Genomic DNA, 27,007 nt, shown 5'->3' with positions numbered 1-27,007 from the left:
CACAAGCGGTAGTTGATTACTCTCGTCTATCACGTCTGACGACACTGAGGCGGAAGTGGGAAGAAAACAACAACCAGTTTGTTTCATATTCTGAGCTTTTTTTTAAAGAGCACTACTATATACAATGGACGTGGTGGTGAGTAGATAACAATAAACTCAAATATAACGTGTATAATGTTTCGAAGGTGGGCGTATGTTTTATTCTCACGTATAGACCCTCAAACAGACCTAATACAGGGCGGTGCTCAGCTCAGCGGCCAGTTGTAAACAAAGCAGCAGTTTCCTAGCCTGGTGGAAGCAGTCGAATCGATACGTTCACCATTCTAGTTCACGTCACATAAGTGAAGTGAAATAGCTAGAATGGTCAATGCAGCGATCATGTTGGTTCCACCAGGCTAGCAGTTTCCATCAATGAAAATGTATAGATGCATGTTTAGGCATGATGTAGAATAAACCAGAATCTGGGTTTACGAAGGAGTCAGTTGAATATTGCGATTCTCCTCTAAGCCCAGGAAACAGCAATTCAACTTGTCATTCACAAATGTTTCAAACTTAATCATGTTAAAATGTGTTCGGTACCTACCAAAGAATGGAGTTACGCTGAACAACTACACTGCTCAAAAAAATAAAGGGAACACTTAAACAACACATCCTAGATCTGAATGAAATAAATAATCTTATTAAACACTTTTATCTTTACATAGTTGAATGTGCCAACAACAAAATCACACAAAAATAATCAATGGAAATCCAATTTATCAACCCATGGATGTCTGGATTTGGAGTCACACTCAACATTAAAGTGGAAAACCACACTACAGGCTGATCCAACTTTGATGTAATGTCCTTAAAACAAGTCAAAATTAGGCTCAGTAGTGTGTGTGGCCTCCACGTGCCTGTATGACCTCCCTACAACGCCTGGGCATGCTCCTGATGAGGTGGCGGATGGTCTCCTGAGGGATCTCCTCCCAGACCTGGACTAAAGCATCCGCCAACTGCTGGACAGTCTGTGGTGCAACGTGGCGTTGGTGGATGGAGCGAGACATGATGTCCCAGATGTGCTCAATTGGATTCAGGTCTGGGGAACGGGCGGGCCAGTCCATAGCATCAATGCCTTCCTCTTGCAGGAACTGCTGACACACTCCAGCCACATGAGGTCTAGCATTGTCTTGCATTAGGAGGAACCCAGGGCCAACCGCACCAGCATTTGGTCTCACAAGGGGTCTGAGGATCTCATCTCGGTACCTAATGGCAGTCAGGCTACCTCTGGCGAGCACATGGAGGGTTGTGCGGCCCCCCAAAGAAATGCCACCCCACACCATGACTGACCCACCGCCAAACCGGTCATGCTGGAGGATGTTGCAGGCAGCAGAACATTCTCCACGGCGTCTCCAGACTCTGTCACGTGCTCAGTGTGAACCTGCTTTCATCTGTGAAGAGCACAGGGCGCCAGTGACGAATTTGCCAATCTTGGTGTTCTCTGGCAAATGCCAAATATCCTGCACGGTGTTGGGCTGTAAGCACAACCCCCACCTGTGGACGTCGGGCCCTCATACCACCCTCATGGAGTCTGTTTCTGACCGTTTGAGCAGACGCATCAACATTTGTGGCCTGCTGGAGGTCATTTTGCAGGGCTCTGGCAGTGCTCCTCCTGCTCCTCCTTACACAAAGGAGGAGGTAGCGGTCCTGCTGCTGGGTTGTTGCCCTCCTACGGCCTCCTCCACGTCTCCTGATGTACTGGCCTGTCTCCTGGTAGCGCCTCCAGGCTCTGGACACTACGCTGACAGACACAGCAAACCTTCTTGCCACAGCTCGCATTGATGTGCCATCCTGGATGAGCTGCACTACCTGAGCCACTTGTGTGGGTTGTAGACTCCGTCTCATGCTACCACTAGAGTGAAAGCACCGCCAGCATTCAAAAGTGACCAAAACATCAGCCAGGAAGCATAGGAACTGAGAAGTGGTCTGTGGTCACCACCTGCTGAACCACTACTTTATTGGGGGTGTCTTGCTTATTGCCTATAATTTACACCTGTTGTCTATTCCATTTGCACAACAGCATGTGAAATTTATTGTCAATCAGTGTTGCTTCCTAAGTGGACAGTTTGATTTCACAGAAGTGTGATTGACTTGGAGTTACATTGTGTTGTTTAAGTGTTCCCTTTATTTTTTTGAGCAGTGTATATTCCTTACTACTGTTCCGGCCGGCATGTGCTTCGGGAAAAAAAGGCTGTATATATATATATATATATATATATATATATATATATATATATATATATATATATATATATATAGATATATATATATATACTAAAGAAAGTTACATGTAAGCCCAAAAATGCTTTGTCTGGAAATAATCGTAGTGCCAAATCCACTTCAGTTTTCTTCTCTCTCAGGAGACCAAACTCCCAGGATCCCCTGGGCCCAAATGTATACATGGGGATCAAGTAACGCAGACCCTGAGGGTGGTGAAGCAGGAGGACTGTGGGCCCCTAACAACACCCTTAACAACGTACCTGAGTTTTGCCCATGTGAAAACAGAAGAAGAGGAGGAAGAGATATGGGGTGTGGCTCACCCAAGTACAGGTGCTCTTGCCTTCTCTCTCTTTGTGATTTGTTTATTTTCAACTTGCCGTGAATTAGATCTTGTGTGTTTCCTTCAGGGTTCTTCAACGTCAAGAAGGAGGAAGAGGAAGAATTTATAGAATATCCTATACAGCCTAGTGAGTACAGCATCACAGAGGAGCCATAGTATATCCTATACAGCCTAGTGAGTATAGCATCACAGAGGAGCTACCATGGAGTTACTAACCCCTTATCTGACTTGAGATTTCTCTGTTCCCTCAGATGACAACCCAAGCCCCACTTCTGACATTACCAGCCACAGTTCTGACGACTCCAGCCCTGACAATGGCCCTAGAGCCACCCCTGACAAGAACAACCCCCGCCATAACAACAACCCCAGGTCTGGCCCTGCCAGTGGAGGGGCAACAGACAAGGACCCTGCATCCGGAGAGGATGGAGAGGAGAGGAGCCCCCAGATCTCAGCAAACCCAGGGACTAAGCCCAACAAGACCAAAGACGGTCATCAGAGGCCGTTCCCCTGCTCTAGGTGTGGGAAGCGTTTATCCACCACTGTTAGCTTAGACAAACACCAGATCATCCACACCCGACTGAGACCGTACCCCTGCTCCGTACCGGCCTGCACCAAGAGGTTCTGCTCACCAGCCGAGCTGAAGAGACACACACTCACACACACAGGTTTCTTTTACTTTGGTTCCTTTCGAAAGTATTCAGCCTAAATGTATTTTCAATGTTCAATCAAGTGACAAAATCAGAGTCGGGTTCTAAACCAATCTGGTCAATAAATATTTTTGCCACAAGTTTTGTCCACTTTTTGGTTGAATTGTTGAAGGTCATTCTAGTGTGCCTTTTTAGACATTCAAGTTTAATGCATTGTGTGTTTTGTGTCCTCGCCGATACAGGAGAGAGACCCTTCCCCTGTCCAGACTGTGACAAGAGCTTCACCATATTGGCTGCTTTAAAGACCCACCAGAGAACACACACAGGAGAGAGACCTTACGTCTGTGAGGTGTGTGGAAAGGTTGGTTATTTTATTTAGATCTCTTTTACTGATTCTTTGCTTTTCCTTTTTGTCATTTGATTGTTTTACTGTAAAGAGTGTTGCGATTTTAAAATAGTTTTTGTAGTATTTTATTGTTTTTATGGACAGTGATAGTCGGAATGTATAGGGGAGACGGATGCAGAGAGAGATTGCATTTGTACCCATGTCGCCAGGTGTATCCACTGAGTGTACGAAACATTATGAAAACCTGCTCTTTCCATGACATAGACTGACCAGGTGAAATCTATGATCCCTTATTGATGTCACTTGTCAAATCCACTTCAATAAGTGTAGATGAAGGGGAGGGAGACGGGTTAAAGAAGGATTATTAAGCCTTGAGACAAAATATTTAAGTGCCTTTGAACGGGGTATGGTCGTAGGTGCCAGGTGCACCGGTTTGAGTGTGTCAAGATACCGCAACGCTGCTGGGTTTTTCACGCTCAACAGTTTCCTGTGTGTATCAAGAATGGTCCACCACCCAAAGCACATCCAACCAACTTGACGCAACTGTGGGAAGCATTGGAGTCAACATGGGGCCACCATCCCTGTGGGATTCTTTCGACACCTTGTAGAGGCCACGCCCCCAACAAAGTGAGGCTGTTTTAAGGGCAACTCAATATTAGCAAGGCGTTCCTAATATTTTGTACACTCAGTGTAAATACTCTAGACTCTGGCAAAAGTGTGTTGTGATTTTAAATGCACTTTAAATTTGATTTGATTTTAAGGGCTTCGCCCAAACGGGGAACCTGAAATCCCACGAGCGCAGGCACACTGGAGAGAGACCGTTCTCCTGCTCCTTCTGTGGGAAGACATTTGTAGAGTCTGGCCATCTGAAGAAGCACCAGCGTATCCATACAGGAGAGAAGCCGTACCACTGCAGCAGCTGCCCAATGAAGTTCCCTTCCTCCAGCGAGCTCAGGTAACTCAGGGCCTATATTCATAAATCGTCTGAGTAGGAGTGCTGATTCAGGATCTGTTTTGTCTTTTAGATTATAATGACTGGACCGAGGGATCTGATCCTAGAGCATCACTCCTATTGGATCTGATCTGAACAAAATCACATGCACAAGGGGACCTGATCCTAGATCAGCACTCCTATTGGATCTGATCAACATCACATGCACAAGGGGACCTGATCCTAGATCAGCACTCCTATTGGATCTGATCAACATCACATGCACAAGGGGACCTGATCCTAGATCAGCACTCCTATTGGATCTGATCAACATCACATGCACAAGGGAACCTGATCCTAGATCAGCACCCCTACTTTCAGATGCTTTATGAGTATGGGCCAATGTGTTGCTCACCTGATAACGTAATAACCACCAGACATTGTAATAAGTTATTACGTTTTTATCTGGGGAAAAGGTATTATTAAGTAATCTGTTTGTTTTATTACGACATCCGTTATGTAGTCATTTATTTCATTAAACTGTATTTGCTGTTATGTTTCAATGTTGTCATGTCTTTTTTTTTAACTGTCACAATCCAATTTCCCATTGTGTGATATTCCAGTGAACTGTAACTACTACTACTTAACCAGTGTTCTTGCATTACCTGTTGTTCCAGGGTCCATGAGAAGATCCACAGCCAGGACAAGCCTCACAGCTGTTCCTACTGCGGCAAGGCATTCAAACAGCTGTCCAACCTCAAGCTCCACCAGACAATTCACTCTGACGAGAAGCCTTACGCCTGCTCCTACTGCGAGAAGACCTTCCGTGCTCAGGGGACCTTAAAGGTCAAATATAAAATCCACAACTAAATAGTTATTTCAGTTACACAACATAATACTTGCTATTTACTATATACTGAAATTCTTATTAATTAATACCATTTATATTTTGTATTTTTACTTTGAAGGTGCACCTGAGGACTCATACAGGAGAGAGGCCTTACCCCTGCTTAGACTGTGACAAGCGTTTCATCACGTCCTCAGAGTTAAAGGTACACCAGAGGATTCACACAGGAGAGAAGCCCTTCTACTGCTTTGACTGTGGGAAGAGTTACTATCAGCTGAAGCAGCTGAAGGAACATATGAAGTTCAACCCGGACCACAGCACCACACGTAGCGGACTCAATAACATAGAGGACGAGCTCTACTCTACGTCACGCCATGATGATGTAACGATGTCTTGATCAATAACATAGAGGACGAGGACAAGCTCTACTCTACGTCACGCCATGATGATGTAACGATGTCTTGATCAATAACATAGAGGACGAGCTCTACTCTACGTCACGCCATGATGATGTAACGATGTCTTGATCAATAACATAGAGGACGAGCTCTACTCTACGTCACGCCATGATGATGTAACGATGTCTTGATCAATAACATAGAGGACGAGCTCTACTCTACGTCACGCCATGATGATGTAACGACGTCTTGATCAATAACATAGAGGACGAGCTCTACGTCACGCCATGATGATGTAACGACGTCTTGATCAATAACATAGAGGACGAGCTCTACTCTACGTCACGCCATGATGATGTAACGATGTCTTGATCAATAACATAGAGGACGAGCTCTACTCTACGTCACGCCATGATGATGTAACGATGTCTTGATCAATAACATAGAGGACGAGCTCTACTCTACGTCACTCCATGATGATGTAACGATGTCTTGATCAATAACATAGAGGACGAGCTCTACGTCACGCCATGATGATGTAACGATGTCTTGATCAATAACATAGAGGACGAGCTCGTCTACGTCACGCCATGATGATGTAACGATGTCTTGAGCTCTACTCTACGTCACGCCATGATGATGTAACGATGTCTTGATCAATAACATAGAGGACGAGCTCTACTCTACGTCACGCCATGATGATGTAACGATGTCTTGATCAATAACATAGAGGACGAGCTCTACCCTACGTCACGCGATGATGATGTAACGATGTCTTGATCAATAACATAGAGGACGAGCTCTACTCTACGTCACTCGTGAAGTAGTGCAGGAAAGCACAGGGTTTAGCCCAAATGACTTAGTGTTTGGTCATAGGGTGCGTGGGCTTTTAGCAGTGCTGCAGGATGGTTGTTTGCCTGAGGAACCACCTCGGAACCTTATTGACTATGTAAATGGTTTTAGGTTGAAGTTGTATAGGGCGTTGTATAGGCAAGTCAGTTTAGAACAAATTGTTATTTATAATGACGGCCTACCCCGGTCAAACCTGGACGACGCTGGGCCAATTGTGCGCCGCACTATGGGACTCCCAATCACGGCCGGATGTGATACAGCCTGGATTCAAACCAGGGACTGTAGTGATGCCTCTTGCACTGAAATGCAGTGCCTTAGACCGCTGTGCCACTCGGAAACCCCCTCCAAAAAAAATATATATTTATCATCCTCAGTGATGCCATCGATGCCACATCATTGGAAAGAGAGACCAATTGTTCAAAAAAAGATATCACATTACTTTGCTAGCTCTCTACTCGTTCCGTGATGACGTCACAGTGGTGATGTCAACATGTCTGTTAGAATGTTCTGTCGTTGCACTGAACAGACACAAGGTCAATGTTCTTTTAAGATGCCGATAGAATGATCGTTTTGATGAAATGTTTTGAGACATTTTTTAGGTTGTTTAGAAACTGACATGACATGAGACACATTTTACTACGTTTCCATTAGTTTTTATGTGTGTGAAGTCCTACTGTATAAACCAAAAAAAGAGTGACAGCTGTGAAGTTTTTGATACAATTTTATAAATGCCGACAGATCATTTGTTCGTCGACATGGTGGGATCTTTTTGTGTCGGTAAAATCATTTGTGTGAGAAAGGACGCCTTTTATGTGCAAATATTGATAAAATACCCATCATATGGAAGTAACCGTGGAGTCACGCGATGACATGGTGAGTGGTCCTCCCCTATGACTCGTCGGTAAAGCAGTTTATTAGGCTACAGATGAAATAAGATATGAGCTTCACAGGGTGGTGAAGGTGAACGGTGATCTTGATGCTCCTTTCCAATAAATGTCGAGGGTCTTATTCTGGTGATATGATAATCGATGATTGATTGCCTTTTGACAAATCAAAATATTCTCGCTCTTATCCATAATCTCATAATTTATTGTAGACTAACCTACCCAAACTCTTTCTGTGAGATGCTGGCTAGAGCACACGTGCCAAAACCAGACTAGGCACATTTGCTTTTTAACGCAACAGTTTTTGTGACAAAACTATCCGTAGAGTTGAAAATGCAACGGAAACACATTGAAAAAATTTATTCGGTACCTGAAAAATTAAGTGGGATTCAGTTTGGTGGAAACACCACTGCTGGGAATATGTGCATATTTTATTTATGCTAATTCTAGAATATTAACATGGAAATCTGTCGCCAATTGGATGGAAACCAAGTTTATGATGTGAATTGTTTCTCTTGGACAAATCTGTTGGCTTTCATGTTTGTGTAAAGGTTACCGTTAAACCATATCAGTCAATATAATTCATCAATACAGCCAGTCAATGAAGATAACGGTCTTGAAATGAAACAAGACATGTACATCACTTTATCTGTTAAAGTAGTGTGCCTAGTAACTACAGCCATGTTTTGGAGGGGGGTTACACACCTCGATATCAGTGGCGGCTGGTGGGAGGAGCTATAGGAAGATGGGGTCATTGTAATGTCTGAAATGGAACGATATCAAACAATAACAAACATATGTAAACCACGTTTGGCTCCGTTCCATTTCAATCCTTTCCAGCCATTACAACAAGCCTGTCCTCCTATAGATCCTCCGACCAGCCTCCACTGCTCAATAGAGTGGTTTTGCTCACCCTCCAGTTCCAATGCCAGATCTCCTTTTGAAAGGCTTCAAAGCGGATATGAAGGTGTGAATATGTGGAAAACTGTTATGCTGCCAGACCTCAGCATGTGCTTTGAGATCAGCTACAAAATAAAGACAGAAATCAGATCGGAGTGCAACAACTGACCATGTCTATTTTGATCATCCATTCATTTCAGATCCAAACCAAACACTGCTCCATACACTTCATGTTCTAGTGAGCACATTTGCTGTCGGAAACAAAAGATAGCCATCACCTGTTGCACAATCCATCCAGAGAACAAAAAGTAGGCTTACAAACTACATTTGTGTATGAATATAAACATCTAAAATATTTCATTACAAGTCACATACTTGTGACATTTTGATGTAATTAAAACAGTCCTTCTGACACAACAGCATTCCCTCATCCAAGAGAGAGCATGACCATCCGTTGTGTTAATTAAAACAGTCCTTCTGACACAACAGCATTCCCTCATCCAAGAGAAAGCATGACCATCCGCTGTGTTAATTAAAACAGTCCTTCTGACACAACAGCATTGCCCTCATCCAAGAGAGAGCATGACCATCCGCTGTGTTAATTAAAACAGTCCTTCTGACACAACAGCATTCCCTCATCCAAGAGAGAGCATGACCATCCGTTGTGTTAAGATCATTAGGGCCCTGTGTTTTGACCTGGATTTTTACTTTTATTTCAAGCTTTTAATCAAACTGTCCCCTTTTCTTTTTATGTCAGCTGGTCCAGCCCCATCCTCCAGCACCACACTGAGATGAGTGCTTTCATTTTTAGTCTAATTCTCATTTCTGGAAAAGGCTTAAAATAAAAAGGTTAAAATCCAGGTGATGTGACATGATTCACCTGGAGAGCTACCCTCCTATAACCCAACCCTGTTCCTGGAGAGCTACCCTCCTATAACCCAACCCTGTTCCTGGAGAGCTACCCTCCTATAACCCAACCCTGTTCCTGGAGAGCTACCCTCCTATAACCCAACCCTGTTCCTGGAGAGCTACCCTCCTATAACCCAACCCTGTTCCTGGAGAGCTACCCTCCTATAACCCAACCCTGTTCCTGGAGAGCTACCCTCCTATAACCCAACCCTGTTCCTGGAGAGCTACCCTCCTATAACCCAACCCTGTTCCTGGAGAGCTACCCTCCTATAACCCAACCCTGTTCCTGGAGAGCTACCCTCCTATAACCCAACCCTGTTCCTGGAGAGCTACCCTCCTATAACCCAACCCTGTTCCTGGAGAGCTACCCTCCTATAACCCAACCCTGTTCCTGGAGAGCTACCCTACTATAACCCAACCCTGTTCCTGGAGAGCTACCCTCCTATAACCCAACCCTGTTCCTGGAGAGCTACCCTCCTATAACCCAACCCTGTTCCTGGAGAGCTACCCTCCTATAACCCAACCCTGTTCCTGGAGAGCTACCCTCCTATAACCCAACCCTGTTCCTGGAGAGCTACCCTCCTATAACCCAACCCTGTTCCTGGAGAGCTACCCTCCTATAACCCAACTCTGTTCCTGGAGAGCTACCCTCCTATAACCCAACTCTGTTCCTGGAGAGCTACCCTCCTATAACCCAACCCTGTTACTGGAGAGCTACCCTACTATAACCCAACCCTGTTCCTGGAGAGCTACCCTCCTATAACCCAACTCTGTTCCTGGAGAGCTACCCTCCTATAACCCAACTCTGTTCCTGGAGAGCTACCCTACTATAACCCAACCCTGTTCCTGGAGAGCTACCCTCCTATAAACCAACCCTGTTCCTGGAGAGCTACCCTCCTGTCCCGTAGTTGTAACTAACCTGCTAGATTAGGGTTGGAGTGAAACCCTCCAGGATATTAGAATCAGGTGCTAGATTGAGGTTGGAGTGAAACCCTCCAGGATATCATAGATTATTCTATATGTACTTCTATGATTCCACCACCACTGCTGCTGTGTGTGGCCTGGTGTTTCTGTAGGCTCTTGTGCCAGGCAAAGCCTTTTCCACAGACAGGGCATGTGTACGGTTTCTCTCCAGTGTGGGTGCTCTGGTGGGCCTTGTGGCTGCGCAGGTCCGAGAACCTCTTCCCACAGTCGGCGCACTGGTGGGGCTTCTCCCCAGAGCGATTCTGCCGGTGAACCTTTAAACCCCATGACGTGCCGAATGACTTCTTACAGTGAGCACACTGGTATGGTTTGTCTCCTGTGTGAGCCTTCTGATGCACCTGAGACAGAAACATAGAATTACATATTAGAACTTTATTTTACAGGATCTCTGTGTTTAGAAACGCATCGTTCATCAAAATTGAAACAACCGGGCCACGTTCAGTAGCCGAAAAGTTGTTGAACTTTGCGGAATAGAAATGACATAAATAGACGTGCCGACGTGATTCCTTATGCTACATGTCAGAGAGGCATATTTGTTCTAGATAGACTATTTCTATCTGAACGTTTCATGTACAATAGGTTTTCTATTGTACATGGTCATTTGGAGACACCATAGAAATGGAATGAATGGAACGGGCTAGGAACCGCCAACCCTGGCAAACTGAACCGCCATCCACCCATTATGACATCATTGACTTGAACGGGGACGTCCGTTCTATTCATTCTATTTCAATGGGAGAGACAGCTACAGGGCCAAGTCTGGCAACTGCATGTCAGCGTGATTGTTAGGTTAGATTACTTGTTAGATATTACTGCATGGTCGGAACTAGAAGCACAAGCATTTCGCTACACTCGCATTAACATCTGCTAACCATGTGTATGTGACAAATGAAATTTGATTTGATATCTGTAGAAACGTTTGTGGTCAATACGCACATCCTTAACAAACGTTGGTGCTGGGCTAAATAAAGTCTACTTGAAAAAACAACAGAAAGGCCGGCCCACTGTATAGGCTTGTCAATACAGGTGGTAATGGGATCAGACGTAGTGTGAGAGTGATTCTATTTTACACACCTTAAGATAGGCAGCACTGGAGAAGCTCTTCCCACACTCAGAGCAGTAGTAGTAGTCCACTCCGGCCAGAACTCTCAGAGCTCTCTTCCGCCCCATCGCTGACATCACCCCCCCACCACCCTCCTTCATCCCCGTCCCATCCCCGACCACGTCAGCCCCCTCCACGGCATGCAGCCGTTGGTGTGTCCGGAGCAGTCGGACTTTGGTGAAGCCCTTCCCACACACGGAGCAGTAGTGAGGCTTCTCTCCACTGTGGGTTCTCTGGTGTTCTTTGAGGTGCTGGAGTCTCAGGAAGCTCCGGTCACACTGGGAGCAGTGGTGCGTCCTCTCTGCTGTGTGAACCAAGCGGTGCTTGTTGAGGTAGCGGGCGGTGTCGAAGGTCTTGCCGCAGTCATGGCAGTAGTGAGATGGCTCACCGGTGGTGGTGGTGGTGTGGATTATTCTGGGCTGGTGGATTCTGCGGTGCGCGTTCAGTATCCCAGGGCTGACAAAACTCATCCCACAGTCGGAGCAGTACAGAGGGGAGTGGTGGGGTTCCTGGGTCTGTTTTTGTTGTGGTTGTTGTTGAGGTTCTTCTGATACGGAGGGACTCTTCCCACTGACAGGCCGCTGGTTGCAGTTTCCGTCTGCGTCAAGGAAATAAAGAGTGCTGAGTTAAATCTGAAGAAACAGTACCATGCTAAGGTTCATACTAGCACACTCAATATTGGTCTTGCATCCCAATTGGCACCTTATTCCCTTTATAGGGCACTACTTTTGACCAAGGCCTGTCGGGCTCTACAGGGAATAGGGTGTCATTTTGGGACGTACCCATCATCTGTACATACCAGAAAAAATAAAAACCCCTATAGCTTCTTCCTCTTCTTTGACCGCAAAACCACCCTCCTCTTCTTCTTCTTTAACTACAAGAGCTTCGTCCTTCTCTTCCTCCTCTACTTTGACCATGAAAGCATGATCTTCCTCTTCTTCTTTAACTTGTAGAGAGATATCCTCTTCCTCCTCTTCTTCTTTAACATGTAGAGAGATATCCTCTTCCTCCTCCCCTTCTTCTTCTTCTTCTTTAACTTGCAGAGAGATATCCTCTTCTTCCTCCTCTTCTTCTTTAACTTGCAGAAAGCTATCCTCTTCCTCCTCTTCTTCTTTAACTTGCAGAAAGCTATCCTCTTCTTGTTTGATGATGATGTTCAGGTCTGGAGTTTGCCAGCAGTCTACCAGTTCCAGCTTCACTAGTCTTTTACTGTATTCAGGGTCCTTCGTGTTGGTATATGTGGGTGGTAGTAATCTATAAGTGTAGAGAGTATCCATGGTGACTATGGGTTTAGGTTCAATGTAGCACAATATACAGAGTTAGTTCACTGATCGCTCTTTTTTAGAGCCGTATGTAGCCAGTTTGCTCTGGGTGCCAGTATGCTCGGGGAAGAGGTTGATATCTCTAGAACACCGTTTGACAGCTTAGCCGACATTAACCATTTGATTCTTTCAGCTTCCGCCTTACGTCACTCACCCTGCAATCGTAGACATGCACAATGATAATTACTACATACGTGATGTGATAGATGACTTTCCATGAAATGAATAAACAGGAAACAGATTTTACGAAAGGACAAAACAATCGAACTTTGAACTGGAAGAGCATTAGCACCTGATTTTTGAATTTTCAAAATAAAAGCCACACCACCAATTACAGTAAAGTAAAAGTACACGGAGCGCAACCAATGAGGAGCGAGAACACGGATTTGTTTTTAGCTCATGAGTTCGTCACGGCGCGGCTCGCGTGACCAGAGTGTGAGTTTTGCCGCGTTCATAACAACTGGAAACTCGCAAATAGGATCTCGGAAAGCTCCGACCTCAGTGTGTTCAAAATAACGGGGAACTCGGAAAATAAATTAGCTCCGTGGGGGAAAAATTATCTGAACAGTCATCCAACTCGGAATTCCAACTCGAGAACTAGCACCGACTTTCTGACCTGAAGATCACTAACGACGATATATTCGTATTTTTTTGAGTTCCCAGTTGTTTTGAACGCATCATTTCCCTAGCGAGTCTGTGGGTGTATTCATTACGCGGATTCCGCTTTAAGAGGTCTCGTCTGTTGCAAAACGTTTAGCAACGGAAGACTTTCACTCCAAACGGGAAACATTTTGCAACGAAAATAAATAAATATAGGTCCCTCCCTGTTGGTTCTGTTTGCTCCCGCGTAACGAATATACCCCTGGCAAGAAAGAAGTGAAATGAGAAGCTAGCTAGCTGTTTAGCTACCCATATGACTGCTCGGAAAATGTCGGCTTGTCTTATTAGCTAGCTAGCATAATCAAAACTAACTTTGGAAAAGCATCTATTCGGCGGTGATGTGATTTTCCAGCTTGGTTGCAACGGCCGTTATTCCTGAGGTAGGAAACTAAACATGACAAATGCTGTTTTATACCTAACGGTAGCTAACGTTAACACAATTGGGGGTTTGCCATACTAGCTAACTAGTTAGCAGCTAACGTTAGATACAGTGATTTGGTCAAGAATCAGCTAACTCAAATAATTCTTGTTTTTATTGAATGGCTAGCCATATATGAGAACCTGTAAGAACCCCTCTTTCCTAGGAACAGGTTTCCCGTCAGTATAAGTTGATCTGCGGAGTTGACAATTACGCATTTGTTGCAGTGTTCGTGTAATGTTATGTGCATTTGAGTTGCTTCCTGTTTAACTGTCATTTAGCTAGCCAAACTGCATGTCTGTCAAAACGTCAGTTACTACTCAATAAGAAAGCTATAAAAGTGGGTTCCTGTTATTAGCTATAAAATACATTGTCAGAACTCAAAGCCAGTTATTCTGTAATATTTGGAAATGGTTCGTCTCAAATGGCAACCTATTCCCTAGTATAGTGAGTACACATTTTGACCACGGCCCATAGGGCTATGGGCTATGGAGGAGTGCCTATGCTATGGAGGAGTGCCTATGCTATGGGCTATGGAGGAGTGCCTATGCTATGGAGGAGTGCCTATGCTATGGGGGAGTGCCTATGCTATGGAGGAGTGCCTATGCTATGGAGGAGTGCCTATGCTATGGAGGAGTGCCTATGCTATGGAGGAGTGCCTATGCTATGGAGGAGTGCCTATGCTATGGGGGAGTGCCTATGCTATGGGCTATGGAGGAGTGCCTATGCTATGGAGGAGTGCCTATGCTATGGAGGAGTGCCTATGCTATGGAGGAGTGCCTATGCTATGGAGGAGTGCCTATGCTATGGGCTATGGAGGAGTGCCTATGCTATGGGCTATGGAGGAGTGCCTATGCTATGGGCTATGGAGGAGTGCCTATGCTATGGAGGAGTGCCTATGCTATGGGCTATGGAGGAGTGCCTATGCTATGGGCTATGGAGGAGTGCCTATGCTATGGGCTATGGAGGAGTGCCTATGCTATGGGCTATGGAGGAGTGCCTATGCTATGGAGGAGTGCCTATGCTATGGGCTATGGAGGAGTGCCTATGCTATGGGCTATGGAGGAGTGCCTATGCTATGGAGGAGTGCCTATGCTATGGGCTATGGAGGAGTGCCTATGCTATGGGCTATGGATGAGTGCCTATGCTATGGGCTATGGATGAGTGCCTATGCTATGGGCTATGGAGGAGTGCCTATGCTATGGGCCCTGAGCTCTGGTCAAAAGTAGTCACTATGATATTTCTTGTTTTTTTCCCTCCTTTTGGATTGTGTGTATTGTTCAATATTACTGTACTGTTGGCGCTAGAAAGGTATGCATTTTGTTGCACCTGCGATAACATTGAGAATCTGTGTAAAGGACCAATACACTTTGATTTGTGGTAATAAGGTGCCATTTGGGGTCTCACACAGTTCATAGTTTTCTCTCTCTCTCTCCCTGTCTCTCTCTCCCTCTTTCTGTCTCTCTCTCTTCCTTTCTCTTTCTGTCTCTCTCTCTTCCTTTCTCTTTCTGTCTCTCTCTTTCTGTCTCTCTCTGCCTTTCTCTTTCTGTCTCTGTCTCTCTGTTTGTGTTTTTCTTTCTGTCTCTCTCTTGCACTCGCTCTTTTTCTTCTCTCTCTCGCTCTCTCATTCAATTCAAGGGCTTTATTGGCATGGGAAACATATGTTAACATTGCAATGCAAATTAAGTAGATAATAAACAATAACAGTAAACATTACACTCACAGAAGTTCCAATATAATAAAGACATTTCAAATGTCATATTATGTAGATATACAGTGTTGTAATGATGTGCAAGTTTTTTTTACAAGCCATATTCTGTTTCTTGCTCTCTTTCTCTCTCTTTGTCTCGCGCTCTTTCTCTCTCTCTCGCACTCTTTCTCTGTCGCACTCTTTCTCACACTTCTCTTTCTCTCACACTTCTCTTTCTCTCTCGCGCTCTCTCTCTCTCTCACTTATTCTTTGGTTCTCTCTCTCCTCCAGACCCCAGATGATCCAGCAGATGGAGGGGGGTACTGCTGCTGCCCCCGTCCCCAACCCTCTCTCCGATCTCTCCTCCCCCCTAACCCCTCCTGTGACCTCTGCCCCCCCTCCCTCTCCGTACCCCCGGCCCTCTGCCAGCCCCTTCATCAGCGAGGACCAGTTTGGGTGCCACTGTTGCTACGACGTCCTGGTCAACCCGACAACGCTGAACTGTGGTCACAGCTTCTGCCGCCACTGCCTGGCTCTCTGGTGGGAGTCTAGTAGGAAGACTGAGTGTCCTGAGTGCAGGGAGAAGTGGGAGGGCTTCCCCAAAGTCAACATCCTGCTGAGGTAAGGTACTAGAGTACGTGAACTTAACGTACTGGTACGACTCTCTAGAGCTGGGAACTGCCAGAGACCTCACCATATTATCACCGTACTTAGGTGCCGATACCATATGTATTCTATATAGAATTGTGACAATCGCAATACATATCGTATCGGCACCTAAGTATGGTGAACGAGTTTTGATCAGTCATGGAAATAAAAGTGCTGAAAACAAATTGCCTCATTATTTAAAAAGATGGAGAAGCAGGTATGAAGGAAAAATATGGCTGTTAATTAGGAAGAAATAGGGTTCCTAGATCCCACCACACACAGTAATACCGCCTGGCAGGGGAGCTGTGCAATGAGGGAAGTGCTAATGGATTCATTTTCTTGCAGGCGCTGCTCAGAGGCACAAAAGTTGGTCTAATTTACTCAAGTCTACGAAGTGAGACTTTGTCCTGGTGTTTCTTGGCTATTTACATTGTGCGGTTGTTTTTCAGGGGAACTTAACCTGTAGTACACTACTCCTGCTGAGGTAAGGGAACTTAACCTGTAGTACACTACTCCTGCTGAGGTAGGGGAACTTAACCTGTAGTACACTACTCCTGCTGAGGTAGGGGAACTGACCTGTAGTACACTACTCCTGCTGAGGTAGGGGAACTTAACCTGTAGTACACTACTCCTGCTGAGGTAGGGGAACATGACCTGTAGTACACTACTCCTGCTGAGGTAGGGGAACTGACCTGTAGTACACTACTCCTGCTGAGGTAGGGGAACTGACCTGTAGTACACTACTCCTGCTGAGGTAGGGGAACGTGACCTGTAGTACACTACTCCTGCTGAGGTAGGGGAACTGACCTGTAGTACACTACTCCTGCTGAGGTAGGGGAACTGACCTGTAGTACACTACTCCTGCTGAGGTAGGGGAACTGACCTGTAGTACACTACTCCTGCTGAGGTAGGGGAACTGACCTGTAGTACACTACTCCTGCTGAGGTAGGGGAACTTAACCTGTAGTACACTACTCCTGCTGAGGTAGGGGAACTGACCTGTAGTACACTACTCCTGCTGAGGTAGGGGAACTGACCTGTAGTACACTACTCCTGCTGAGGTAGGGGAACTGACCTGTAGTACACTACTCCTGCTGAGGTAGGGGAACTGACCTGTAGTACACTACTCCTGCTGAGGTAGGGGAACTGACCTGTAGTACACTACTCCTGCTGAGGTAGGGGAACTGACCTGTAGTACACTACTCCTGCTGAGGTAGGGGAACTGACCTGTAGTACACTACTCCTGCTGAGGTAGGGGAACTTGACCTGTAGTACACTACTCCTGCTGATGTAGGGGAACTGACCTGTAGTACACTACTCCTGCTGAGGTAGGGGAACTGACCTGTAGTACACTACTCCTGCTGAGGTAGGGGAACTGACCTGTAGTACACTACTCCTGCTGAGGTAGGGGAACTGACCTGTAGTACACTACTCCTGCTGATGTAGGGGAACTTAACCTGTAGTACACTACTCCTGCTGAGGTAGGGGAACTGACCTGTAGTACACTACTCCTGCTGAGGTAGGGGAACTGACCTGTAGTACACTACTCCTGCTGAGGTAGGGGAACTGACCTGTAGTACACTACTCCTGCTGAGGTAGGGGAACTGACCTGTAGTACACTACTCCTGCTGAGGTAGGGGAACTGACCTGTAGTACACTACTCCTGCTGAGGTAGGGGAACTGACCTGTAGTACACTACTCCTGCTGAGGTAAGGGAACTGACCTGTAGTACACTACTCCTGCTGAGGTAGGGGAACTTAACCTGTAGTACACTACTCCTGCTGAGGTAGGGGAACTTAACCTGTAGTACACTACTCCTGCTGAGGTAGGGGAACTTAACCTGTAGTACACTACTCCTGCTGAGGTAGGGGAACTTAACCTGTAGTACACTACTCCTGCTGAGGTAGGGGAACTTAACCTGTAGTACACTACTCCTGCTGAGGTAGGGGAACTGACCTGTAGTACACTACTCCTGCTGAGGTAGGGGAACTGACCTGTAGTACACTACTCCTGCTGAGGTAGGGGAACGTGACCTGTAGTACACTACTCCTGCTGAGGTAGGGGAACATGACCTGTAGTACACTACTCCTGCTGAGGTAGGGGAACATGACCTGTAGTACACTACTCCTGCTGAGGTAGGGGAACATGACCTGTAGTACACTATTCCTGCTGAGGTAGGGGAACTGACCTGTAGTACACTACTCCTGCTGAGGTAGGGGAACTGACCTGTAGTACGCTACTCCTGCTGAGGTAGGGGAACGTGACCTGCAGTACACTGAGTAATACCTGTCAATGTTAATACATTCAACCTGGCATGCTTATCGGTCGATTGGCTACTGGAATTATGTTTTTGCGTGTGTATTTTCTTTAGTTGTCGTGTATCTTATTTCTCACACGCAGACAGTACAGATCCTAGTTAGTCAGTGCGCAACAAATAACAATTCTAAATGCGTGTTAAACTGTTTTGATGGCCACGATTTAAAAAAAATATTATGTTTAACTTCAAATAATGAGGCATGTCTTACCTAGCTCCAAGGTAGCCTTGCCAAAATCCATCCATGTAAACATGGACAATTTATTTTATAGATTTCTTCATCCCATTAACCTGATTTTCTCTTCTGTTCTTTTGGTTTTCATATCAACTTTCTTTCTTACCTTTTACTCCTCCCTCTCTCATCCCCTCCTCTCTCTATCCTCTACCCCTCTCTCTCTCCACCCTTCCCTTCTCTCTCTCATCCCCTCCTCTCTCCCTCCTCTACCCCTCTCCCTCCTTCTCCCTCCACCCCCTCCATCCTTTCTACCCACCCCCTCCCCCTCTCAGAGATGCAGTAGAGCGGTTGTTCTCAGAGGTAGTGGGTAGGAGGAGAGCAGAGATCCAGGGGAACCCCAAGGTCTCCCAGAGCCTGCTGGCCTTTCAGAGGTACCGTACTAACACACTCAGAGCCGGCTGGCCTATTTGAGATTGTTCAAAGTAGCCACCCTTTGCCTTGTTGACAGCTTTGCACACTCTTTGCATTCTCTCAACCAGCTTCATGAGGTAGTCACCTGGAATGCATTTCAATTAACAGGTGTGCCTTGTTAAAAGTTAATTTGTGTTATTTCTTTCATTTGTGTTGTGACAAGGTAGGGTTGGTATACAGAATATAGCCCTATTTGGTAAAAGACCAAGTCCATATTATGGCAAGAACAGCTCAAATAAGCAAAGAGAAACGACAGACCATCATTACTTTAAGACATGAAGGTCAGTCAATGCGAAAAAATGTAAAAAACTTTGAAAGTTTCTTCAAGTGCAGTCGCAAAAACCATCAAGCACTATGATGAAACTGGCTCTCATGAGGACTACCACAGGAAAGGAAGACCCAGAGTTACCTCTGCTGCAGAGGATAAGTTTGAGCGTTACCAGCCTCAGAAAACGGCAATTAACTGCACATCAGATTGCAGCCCAAATAAATGCTTCATAGTTCAAGTAACAGACACATCTCAACATCAACTGTTCAGAGGAGACTGTGTGAATCAGGCCTTCATGGTCGAATTGCTGCAAAGAAACCACTACTAAAGGACACAAATAAGAAGAGACTTGCTTGGGCCAAGAAACGCAAGCAATGGACATTAGACCGGTGGAAATCTGTCCTTTTGGTCTGGAGTCCAAATGTGAGATTTTTGGTTCCAACCGCCGTGTCTTTGAAACACAGAGTAGGTGAACGGATGATCTCTGCATGTGTGGTTCCCACCGTGAAGCACGGAGGTGGTGGTGTGATGGTGCTTTGCTGTTGACACTGTCAGTGATTTATTTAGAATTCAAGGCACACTTAACCAGCATGGCTACCAAAGCATTCTGCAGCGATACGCCGTCCCATCTGGTTTGCACATCACTTGCTTTTCAACAGGACAATGACCCAACACACCTCCAGGCTGTGTAAGGGCTATTTTACAAAGAAGTAGTGTGATGGAGTGCTGCATCACATGACCTGGCCTCCATAATCACCCGACCTAAACCCAATTGAGATGGTTTGTCTGTATAACACCCCTACCTTGTCACAACACAACTGATTGGCTCAAACGCATTAAGAAGGAAAGAAATAACACAAATTAACTTTTAACAAGGGTGACCTGTTAATTGAAATACATTCCAGGTGACTACCTCATGAGGCTGGTTGAGAGAATGCCAAGAGTGTGCAGGGCTGTCTTCGGGGCAAGGGGTGGCTACTTTGAAGAATCTCAAATATAAAATATATTTTGATTTGTGAAACACTTTTTTGGTTACTACATGATTCCATATGTGTTATTTCATAGTTTTGATGTCTTCACTATTATTCTACAATGTAGAAAATAGTAAAAATAAAGAAAAACCCTTGAATGAGTAGGTGTGTCCAAACTTTTGACTGGTACTGTACATATACATACAGTGCCTTCGGAAAGTATTCAGACCCCTTGACTTTTTCCACATTTTGTTAGGTTACAGCCTTAATCTAAAATTGATTAAATTGTTTTTTTCCCTCGTTAAATTATTAATAAAAAACAATCACATTTACGTAAGTTTTCAAAGCCTTTATTCAGTACTTTGTTGAAGCACCTTTGGCAGCGATTACAGCATCGAGTCTTGATGTGTATGACGCTACAAGCTCGGCACACCTGTATTTGTGGAGTTTCTCCCATTCTTCTCTGCAGATCCTCTCAAGCTCTGTCAGGTTGGATGGGGAGCATTGCTGCTCCAGAGATGTTCGATAGGGTTCAAGCCTGGGCTCTGGCTGGGCCACTCAAGGACATTCAGAGACTTGTCCCAAAGCCACTCCTGCGTTGTCTTGGCTTTGCGCTTAGGGTCGTTGTCCCTTTGGAAGGTGAACCTTCGCCCCAGTCTGACAACCTGCTCCAGAGCGCTCAGGATTTCATCAAGGATCCCTCTGTACTTTGCTCCGTTCATCTTTGCCTCGATCCTGACTAGTCTTCCTGCCACTGAAAAACAGCATGATGCTTTCACCATAGGGATGGTGCCAGGTTTTCTCCAGACATGACGCTTGGCATTTAGGCCAAAGAGTTTAGTCTTGGTTTCATCAGACCAAAGAATCATGTTTCATCAGGTCTGAGAGTCTTTAGGTGCCTTTTGGGAAAACTCCAAGTGGGCTGTCATGTGCCTTTTACTGAGGAGTGGCTTCCGTCAGGCCACTCGACCATAAAGGCCTGATTGGTGGAGTGCTGCAGAGATGGGTGTCCTTCTAGAAGGTTCAACCATCTCCACAGAGGAACTCTGGAGCTTTGTCAGAGTGACCATCTGGTTCTTGGTCACCTCCCTGACCAAGGCCCTTCTCCCCTGATTGCTCAGTTTGGCAGGGCTACCAGCTCTAGGAAGAGTCTTGGTGGTTCCAAACGTCCTTCATTTAAGAATGATGGAGGCCACTGTGTTCTTAGGGACCTTCAATGCTACAGAAATGTTTTGGTACCCTTCCCAAAATCTGTGCCTCGACGCAATTCTTTCTCGGGGCAATACGGACAATTCCTTCGACCTCATGGCATGGTTTTTGCTCTGACATGCACTGTCAACTGTGGAACCTTATACAGACAGGTGTGTGCCTTTCCAAATCATGTCCAATCAATTGATTTTACCACAGGTGTACTCCAATCAAGTTGTAGAAACATCTCAAGGATGATCAATGGAAACAGGATGCACCTGAGCTCAATTTTGAGTCTCATAGCAAAGGGTCTGAATACTTCTGTAAATAAGGTATTTCAGTTTTATTTTTATTATTTTTTTATAGAAATTTGCTAACATTTCTAAACCTATTTTAGCTTTATTATGGGGTATTGTGTGTAGAATGATGAGGAAAATATTTTATTTAATCCTTTTTAGAATAAGACTGTAACATAATGTGGAAAAAGGAAGGGGTCTGAATACTTTCTGAATGCACTGTATCTGCAGAAGTATGTGGACACCCCTTCAAATTAGTGGATTCGGCAATTTCAGCCACACCCGTTGCTGACAGATGTATAAAATTGAGCATAGAGCCTTGCAATCTCTATAGAAAAACATTGTAAGTAGAATGGCCTTAATGAAGAGCTCTGACTTTCAACGTGGCACCGTCGTGCCACCTTTTCAGATGTGAAGTGGTAGGCCACACAAGCTCACAGAACAGGACCGCCGAGTGCTGAAGCACATAAAAATCATCCTCGGTTGCAACACTCAATACAGAGTTACAAAATGCCTCTGGAAGCAACGTCAACACAAGAGCTTCATGATATGGGTTTCCATGGCCGAGCAGCCTAAGATCACCATGCGCAATGCCAAGCGTCGGCTGGAGTGGTATGAAAGCTCGCCGCCATTGGAGCAGTGGAAACGCGTTCTGTGGAGTGATGAATCACGCTTCACCATCTGGCAGTCCCACAGATGAATCTGGGTTTGGCGGATGCCAGGTTAACACTACATACCCCAAAGCATAGTGCCAACTGTAAAGTTTGGTGGAGGAATAATGGTCTGTTTTTCATGGTTCAGGCTAGGCCCCTTAGTTCCAGCGAAGCGGAATCTCAATGCTCCAGCATACAATGACATTCTAGACAATTCTGTGCTTCCAACTTTGTGGCAACAGTTTGGGGAAGGCTCTTTCCCGTTTCAGCATGACAATGCCCCCATGCACAAAGCGAGGTCCATACAGAAATGGTTTGTCGAGATCAGTGTGGAAGAACTTGACTCAACACCATCGAAGACCTTTGGGATGAATTGGAACCAGGCCTAATCGCCCAACATCAGTGCCCGACCTCACTAATGCTCTTGTGGCTGAATGGAAGCGAGTCTCCGCAGCAGCGTTCCAACATCTAGTGGAAAGCCTTCCCAAAAGAGGTGGAGGCTGTTATAGCAGCAAAAGGGGGGGGGGACCAACTCCATATTAATGGCCATGATTTTGGAATGAGATGTTGGACGAGCAGGTGTCCACATACTGCTGGTCATCTAGTGGATTATAAAGCTCATGTCAAAACAATGGCATCTGTATGGATCCAGTGTTTGAGTAGGAGTGCTGATCTGGGATCACTTTTGGCTTTTAGATCACAATGAATACTATTATATGGACGGGGGGGGGACCTGATCCTAGATCAGCACTCCTACTCTGAGATGCTTGATAGCATGGAACCCCAGCTGTATAAACATGTTGCTCATACCTAGGCCCCCTCTGTAACCGGTCTTCCTGTAACCTGTCTGTTACCGGTCTGTAACATGTCTGTAGCCTGTTTAACCCGTCTGTCTGTGTGTAACCTGTCTGTAGGTATGGTGATCAGGCAGCCAGAGGAATCCTCAAGACCAGTCCTGGTAGAGGAGCAGGAGGGTTCTTCTCTGGAGTCCTCACTGCACTCACCTGTGTTGCGGTAAGAGAGAGAGAGTGGGTTTGATTTTAACTAGGAAACGAGCCTTGTGGTTAGAAGCCTTTTTTCCGAGCGTGACCTGGGAAGAGGTGAACGAGAAGGAGTCAGCGAAGGGGACCTGGGGAGAGGTCAATGGGAAGGAGTCAGCGAGGGGACCTGGGGAGAGGTCAACGGGAAGGAGTCAGCGAGGGGGACCTGGGGGAGAGGTCAATGGGAAGGAGTCAGCGAGGGGACCTGGGGAGAGGTCAATGGGAAGGAGTCAGCGAGGGGGACCTGGGGAGAGGTCAACGGGAAGGAGTCAGCGAGGGGACCTGGGGAGAGGTCAACGGGAAGGAGTCAGCGAGGGGGACCTGGGGAGAGGTCAACGGGAAGGAGTCAGCGAGGGGGACCTGGGGAGAGGTCAACGGGAAGGAGTCAGCGAGGGGGACCTGGGGGAGAGGTCAACGGGAAGGAGTCAGCGAGGGGACCTGGGGAGAGGTCAACGGGAAGGAGTCAGCGAGGGGGACCTGGGGGAGAGGTCAACGGGAAGGAGTCAGCGAGGGGGACCTGGGGAGAGGTCAACGGGAAGGAGTCAGCGAGGGGGACCTGGGGAGAGGTCAACGGGAAGGAGTCAGCGAGGGGGACCTGGGGGGGGAGGTCAACGGGAAGGAGTCAGCGAGGGGGACCTGGGGAGAGGTCAACGGGAAGGAGTCAGCGAGGGGGACCTGGGGGGAGAGGTCAACGGGAAGGAGTCAGCGTGTATACATAACGAGCACATAAGGGACAATTGCAAATCTGTGTGTGTGTGGGACAGGAATGCTTGTAGTGTGTGTCAGCTTACTTTTCTCTACGTGTGGCAGAAAGGGTCAAAGTGTGTAGTGAGGGTGTAGGGGGTAGGGGTGGGTTGGGGGGGTGTGTGTTGAAGGGTCACAGTGTGTGTGGTTTTGTCTATTTGTTCTGTCCATGTGGCAGTAAGAGAGCAACGTCTTTGTGTATCTTTCCGCGTGGCTGGCTGGCTGGCTGGCTGGCTGTTTATTTGAATGACAGTCTGAATGCTTCATGTTAATATGTGCGAAACTAGTGGGAATTAACTTTCTGTCTCGCCTGTCTGTGTCTCGCCTGTCTGTGTCTCGCCTGTCTGTGTCTCGCCTGTCTGTGTCTCGCCTGTCTGTGTCCTACCGTACCTCTAGTCCTATTCTATGCCCGTCTCACCTCTCTCACACCTGTCTGTTACCTCTCCTCTCTCCTACCCGTCTCCCCTCTCTACTACCCGTCTCCCCTCTCTTCTACCCGTCTCTCCTCTCTCCTACCCGTCTCTCCTCTATCCTACCCGTCTCTCCCTCATGTCCTTCCTACCCGTCTCCCCTCTCTCCTACCTGTCTCTCCTCTCATGTCCTTCCTACCCGTCTCTCCTCTCTTCTACCCGTCTCTCCTACCCCTCTCTCCTACCCATCTATCCTCTCTCTCTACCCGTCTCTCCTCTCTCCTACCATCTCTCCTTCTCCTACCTGTCTCTCCTCTCCTATTTTTCCTACCTGTTTCCGCTACCTGTCTCCTCTCTCCTACCCGTCTCTTACGCCTCTCTTACCCCTCTTTCCTACCTGTCTCTCCTCTCTGCTACCCATCCCTACTACCTGTCTCTCCTCTCTCTTACTCCTCCCTCCTACCCATCCCTCCTACCCGTCTCTCCTCTCTCTTACTCCTCCTTCCTACCTGTCTCTCCTCACTCCTACTCGTCTCTCCTACCCGTCCCACCTACCCGTCTCTCCTCTCTTACTCCTCCCTCTACCCGTCCCTCCTACCCGTCTCTCCTCTCTTACTCCTCCCTCCTACCCGTCCCTCCTACCCGTCTCTCCTCTCTTACTCCTCCCTCCTACCCGTCCCACCTACCCGTCTCTCCTCTCTCTTACTCCTCCCTCCTACCCGTCCCTCCTACCCGTCTCTCCTCTCTCTTACTCCTCCCTCCTACCCGTCCCTCCTACCCGTCTCTCCTCTCTCTTACTCCTCTCTTACCCCTCTTTCCTACCTGTCTCTCCTCTCTCCTACCTGTCTCTCCTACCCGTCTCTCCTCTCTCTTACTCCTCTCTTACCCCTCTCTCCAACCTGTCTCTCCTCTCTCCTACCTATCCCTCTACCCGTCTCACCTTTCTCATACTGTCTACCTCTCTCATACCTGTCTCACTTCTCTCCTATCTGTGTGTCTCTCTTACCAGGTGATGTTTCTGGTGTACCACTGGTCCAGTGGAGATGGGGTCCATGACCTCTTGGTCAGTAAACCTGTGTCAAAATGGACGCCGGAGGAAGTTCTGTTCTGGTTGGAACACGTTGGGGCTTGGACCTCTCTCTATAAAGAACCCTTCCTACAGGAGAACGTTAACGGACGGTGAGGAATGTTTAACAGTTTGGGGTATGTTTGTAGTACGGTTCTGTTCTGGATGGAACGCCTGGGGCCCTGGACCTGTCTGTCTCTCTCTCTGTGTCTGTCTCTCTCTCTGTGTCTGTCTCTCTGTCTCTCTCTCTGTGTCTGTCTCTCTCTCTGTGTCTGTCTCTCTCTCTGTGTCTGTCTCTCTCTCTGTGTCTGTCTCTCTCTCTGTGTCTGTCTCTCTCTCTGTGTCTGTCTCTCTCTCTGTGTCTGTCTCTCTCTCTCTGTCTGTCTCTCTCTCTGTGTCTGTCTCTCTCTCTGTGTCTGTCTCTCTCTCTGTGTCTGTCTCTCTCTCTGTGTCTGTCTCTCTCTCTGTGTCTGTCTCTCTCTCTGTGTCTGTCTCTCTCTCTGTGTCTGTCTCTCTCTCTGTGTCTGTCTCTCTCTCTGTGTCTGTCTCTCTCTCTGTGTCTGTCTCTCTCTCTGTGTCTGCTCTCTCTCTGTGTCTGTCTCTCTCTCTCTGTCTGTCTGTCTGTCTCTCTGTGTCTGTCTCTCTCTCTGTGTCTGTCTCTCTCTCTGTGTCTGTCTCTCTCTCTGTGTCTGTCTCTCTCTCTGTGTCTGTCTCTCTCTCTGTGTCTGCTCTCTCTCTGTGTCTGTCTCTCTCTGTGTCTGTCTCTCTCTCTGTGTCTGTCTCTCTCTGTGTCTGTCTCTCTCTCTGTGTCTGTCTCTCTCTCTGTGTCTGTCTCTCTCTCTGTGTCTGTCTCTCTCTCTGTGTCTGTCTCTCTCTCTGTGTCTGTCTCTCTCTCTGTGTCTGTCTCTCTCTCTGTGTCTGTCTCTCTCTCTGCTGTCTGTCTCTCTCTGTGTCTGTCTCTCTCTGTGTCTGTCTCTCTCTCTGTGTCTGTCTCTCTCTCTGTGTCTGTCTCTCTCTCTGTGTCTGTCTCTCTCTCTGTGTCTCTCTCTCTCTCTGTGTCTGTCTCTCTCTCTGTGTCTGTCTCTCTCTCTGTGTCTGTCTCTCTCTCTCTGTGTCTGTCTCTCTCTCTGTGTCTGTCTCTCTCTCTGTGTCTGTCTCTCTCTCTGTGTCTGTCTCTCTCTCTGTGTCTGTCTCTCTCTCTGTGTCTGTCTCTCTCTCTGTGTCTGTCTCTCTCTCTGTGTCTGTCTCTCTCTCTGTGTCTGTCTCTCTCTGTGT

General features: G+C 46.7%; 3 protein-coding genes across 4 annotated transcripts in view; 2 read left to right on the top strand and 1 right to left on the bottom strand.

Annotated features, from left to right (window-relative positions):
• Nucleotides 1–48: 48 nt before the first annotated feature.
• Nucleotides 49–7,384, top strand: LOC106564088 (zinc finger protein OZF). 2 transcript variants are annotated; one of them, XM_045690637.1, is made up of 9 exons: nt 49–136; nt 2,400–2,589; nt 2,667–2,726; nt 2,851–3,264; nt 3,489–3,595; nt 4,354–4,547; nt 5,201–5,369; nt 5,492–5,713; nt 5,776–7,384. In XM_045690637.1, exons 1-9 carry the CDS (start codon nt 125–127, stop codon nt 5,833–5,835), a joined length of 1,428 nt encoding a protein of 475 aa, XP_045546593.1. In that variant the 5' UTR covers nt 49–124; the 3' UTR covers nt 5,836–7,384. The 2 variants fall into 2 exon arrangements, with proteins under 2 accessions (XP_045546593.1, XP_045546592.1); XM_045690636.1 differs by having other exon boundaries at nt 52–136; nt 3,489–3,607.
• Nucleotides 7,385–10,067: 2,683 nt separating this feature from the next.
• Nucleotides 10,068–13,012, bottom strand: LOC106564090 (zinc finger and SCAN domain-containing protein 2-like). The gene is made up of 3 exons (XM_014130079.2): nt 12,199–13,012; nt 11,372–11,997; nt 10,068–10,635 (listed from the first exon to the last, which is right to left on the bottom strand). The coding sequence occupies exons 1-3, from the start codon at nt 12,674–12,676 to the stop codon at nt 10,324–10,326; spliced, it is 1,416 nt and encodes a 471-aa protein (XP_013985554.2). The 5' UTR covers nt 12,677–13,012; the 3' UTR covers nt 10,068–10,323.
• Nucleotides 13,013–13,424: 412 nt separating this feature from the next.
• Nucleotides 13,425–27,007, top strand: part of LOC106564108 (bifunctional apoptosis regulator) — a 25,923-nt gene continuing 12,340 nt past the window's right edge. The window contains exons 1-5 of the mRNA XM_045690632.1: nt 13,425–13,761; nt 15,781–16,110; nt 18,958–19,056; nt 23,387–23,486; nt 25,676–25,845. Coding sequence (XP_045546588.1) covers nt 15,788–16,110; nt 18,958–19,056; nt 23,387–23,486; nt 25,676–25,845 — 692 coding nt within the window. The 5' untranslated portion in view covers nt 13,425–13,761; nt 15,781–15,787. The remainder of the gene's footprint in view (nt 13,762–15,780; nt 16,111–18,957; nt 19,057–23,386; nt 23,487–25,675; nt 25,846–27,007) is intronic.

This window comes from Salmo salar, chromosome ssa12 (genome assembly GCF_905237065.1).
Source record: "Salmo salar chromosome ssa12, Ssal_v3.1, whole genome shotgun sequence".
In the NCBI taxonomy this organism is placed as follows: Eukaryota; Metazoa; Chordata; class Actinopteri; order Salmoniformes; family Salmonidae; genus Salmo; species Salmo salar.
This window is presented reverse-complemented; position numbering and strand designations above follow the sequence as displayed.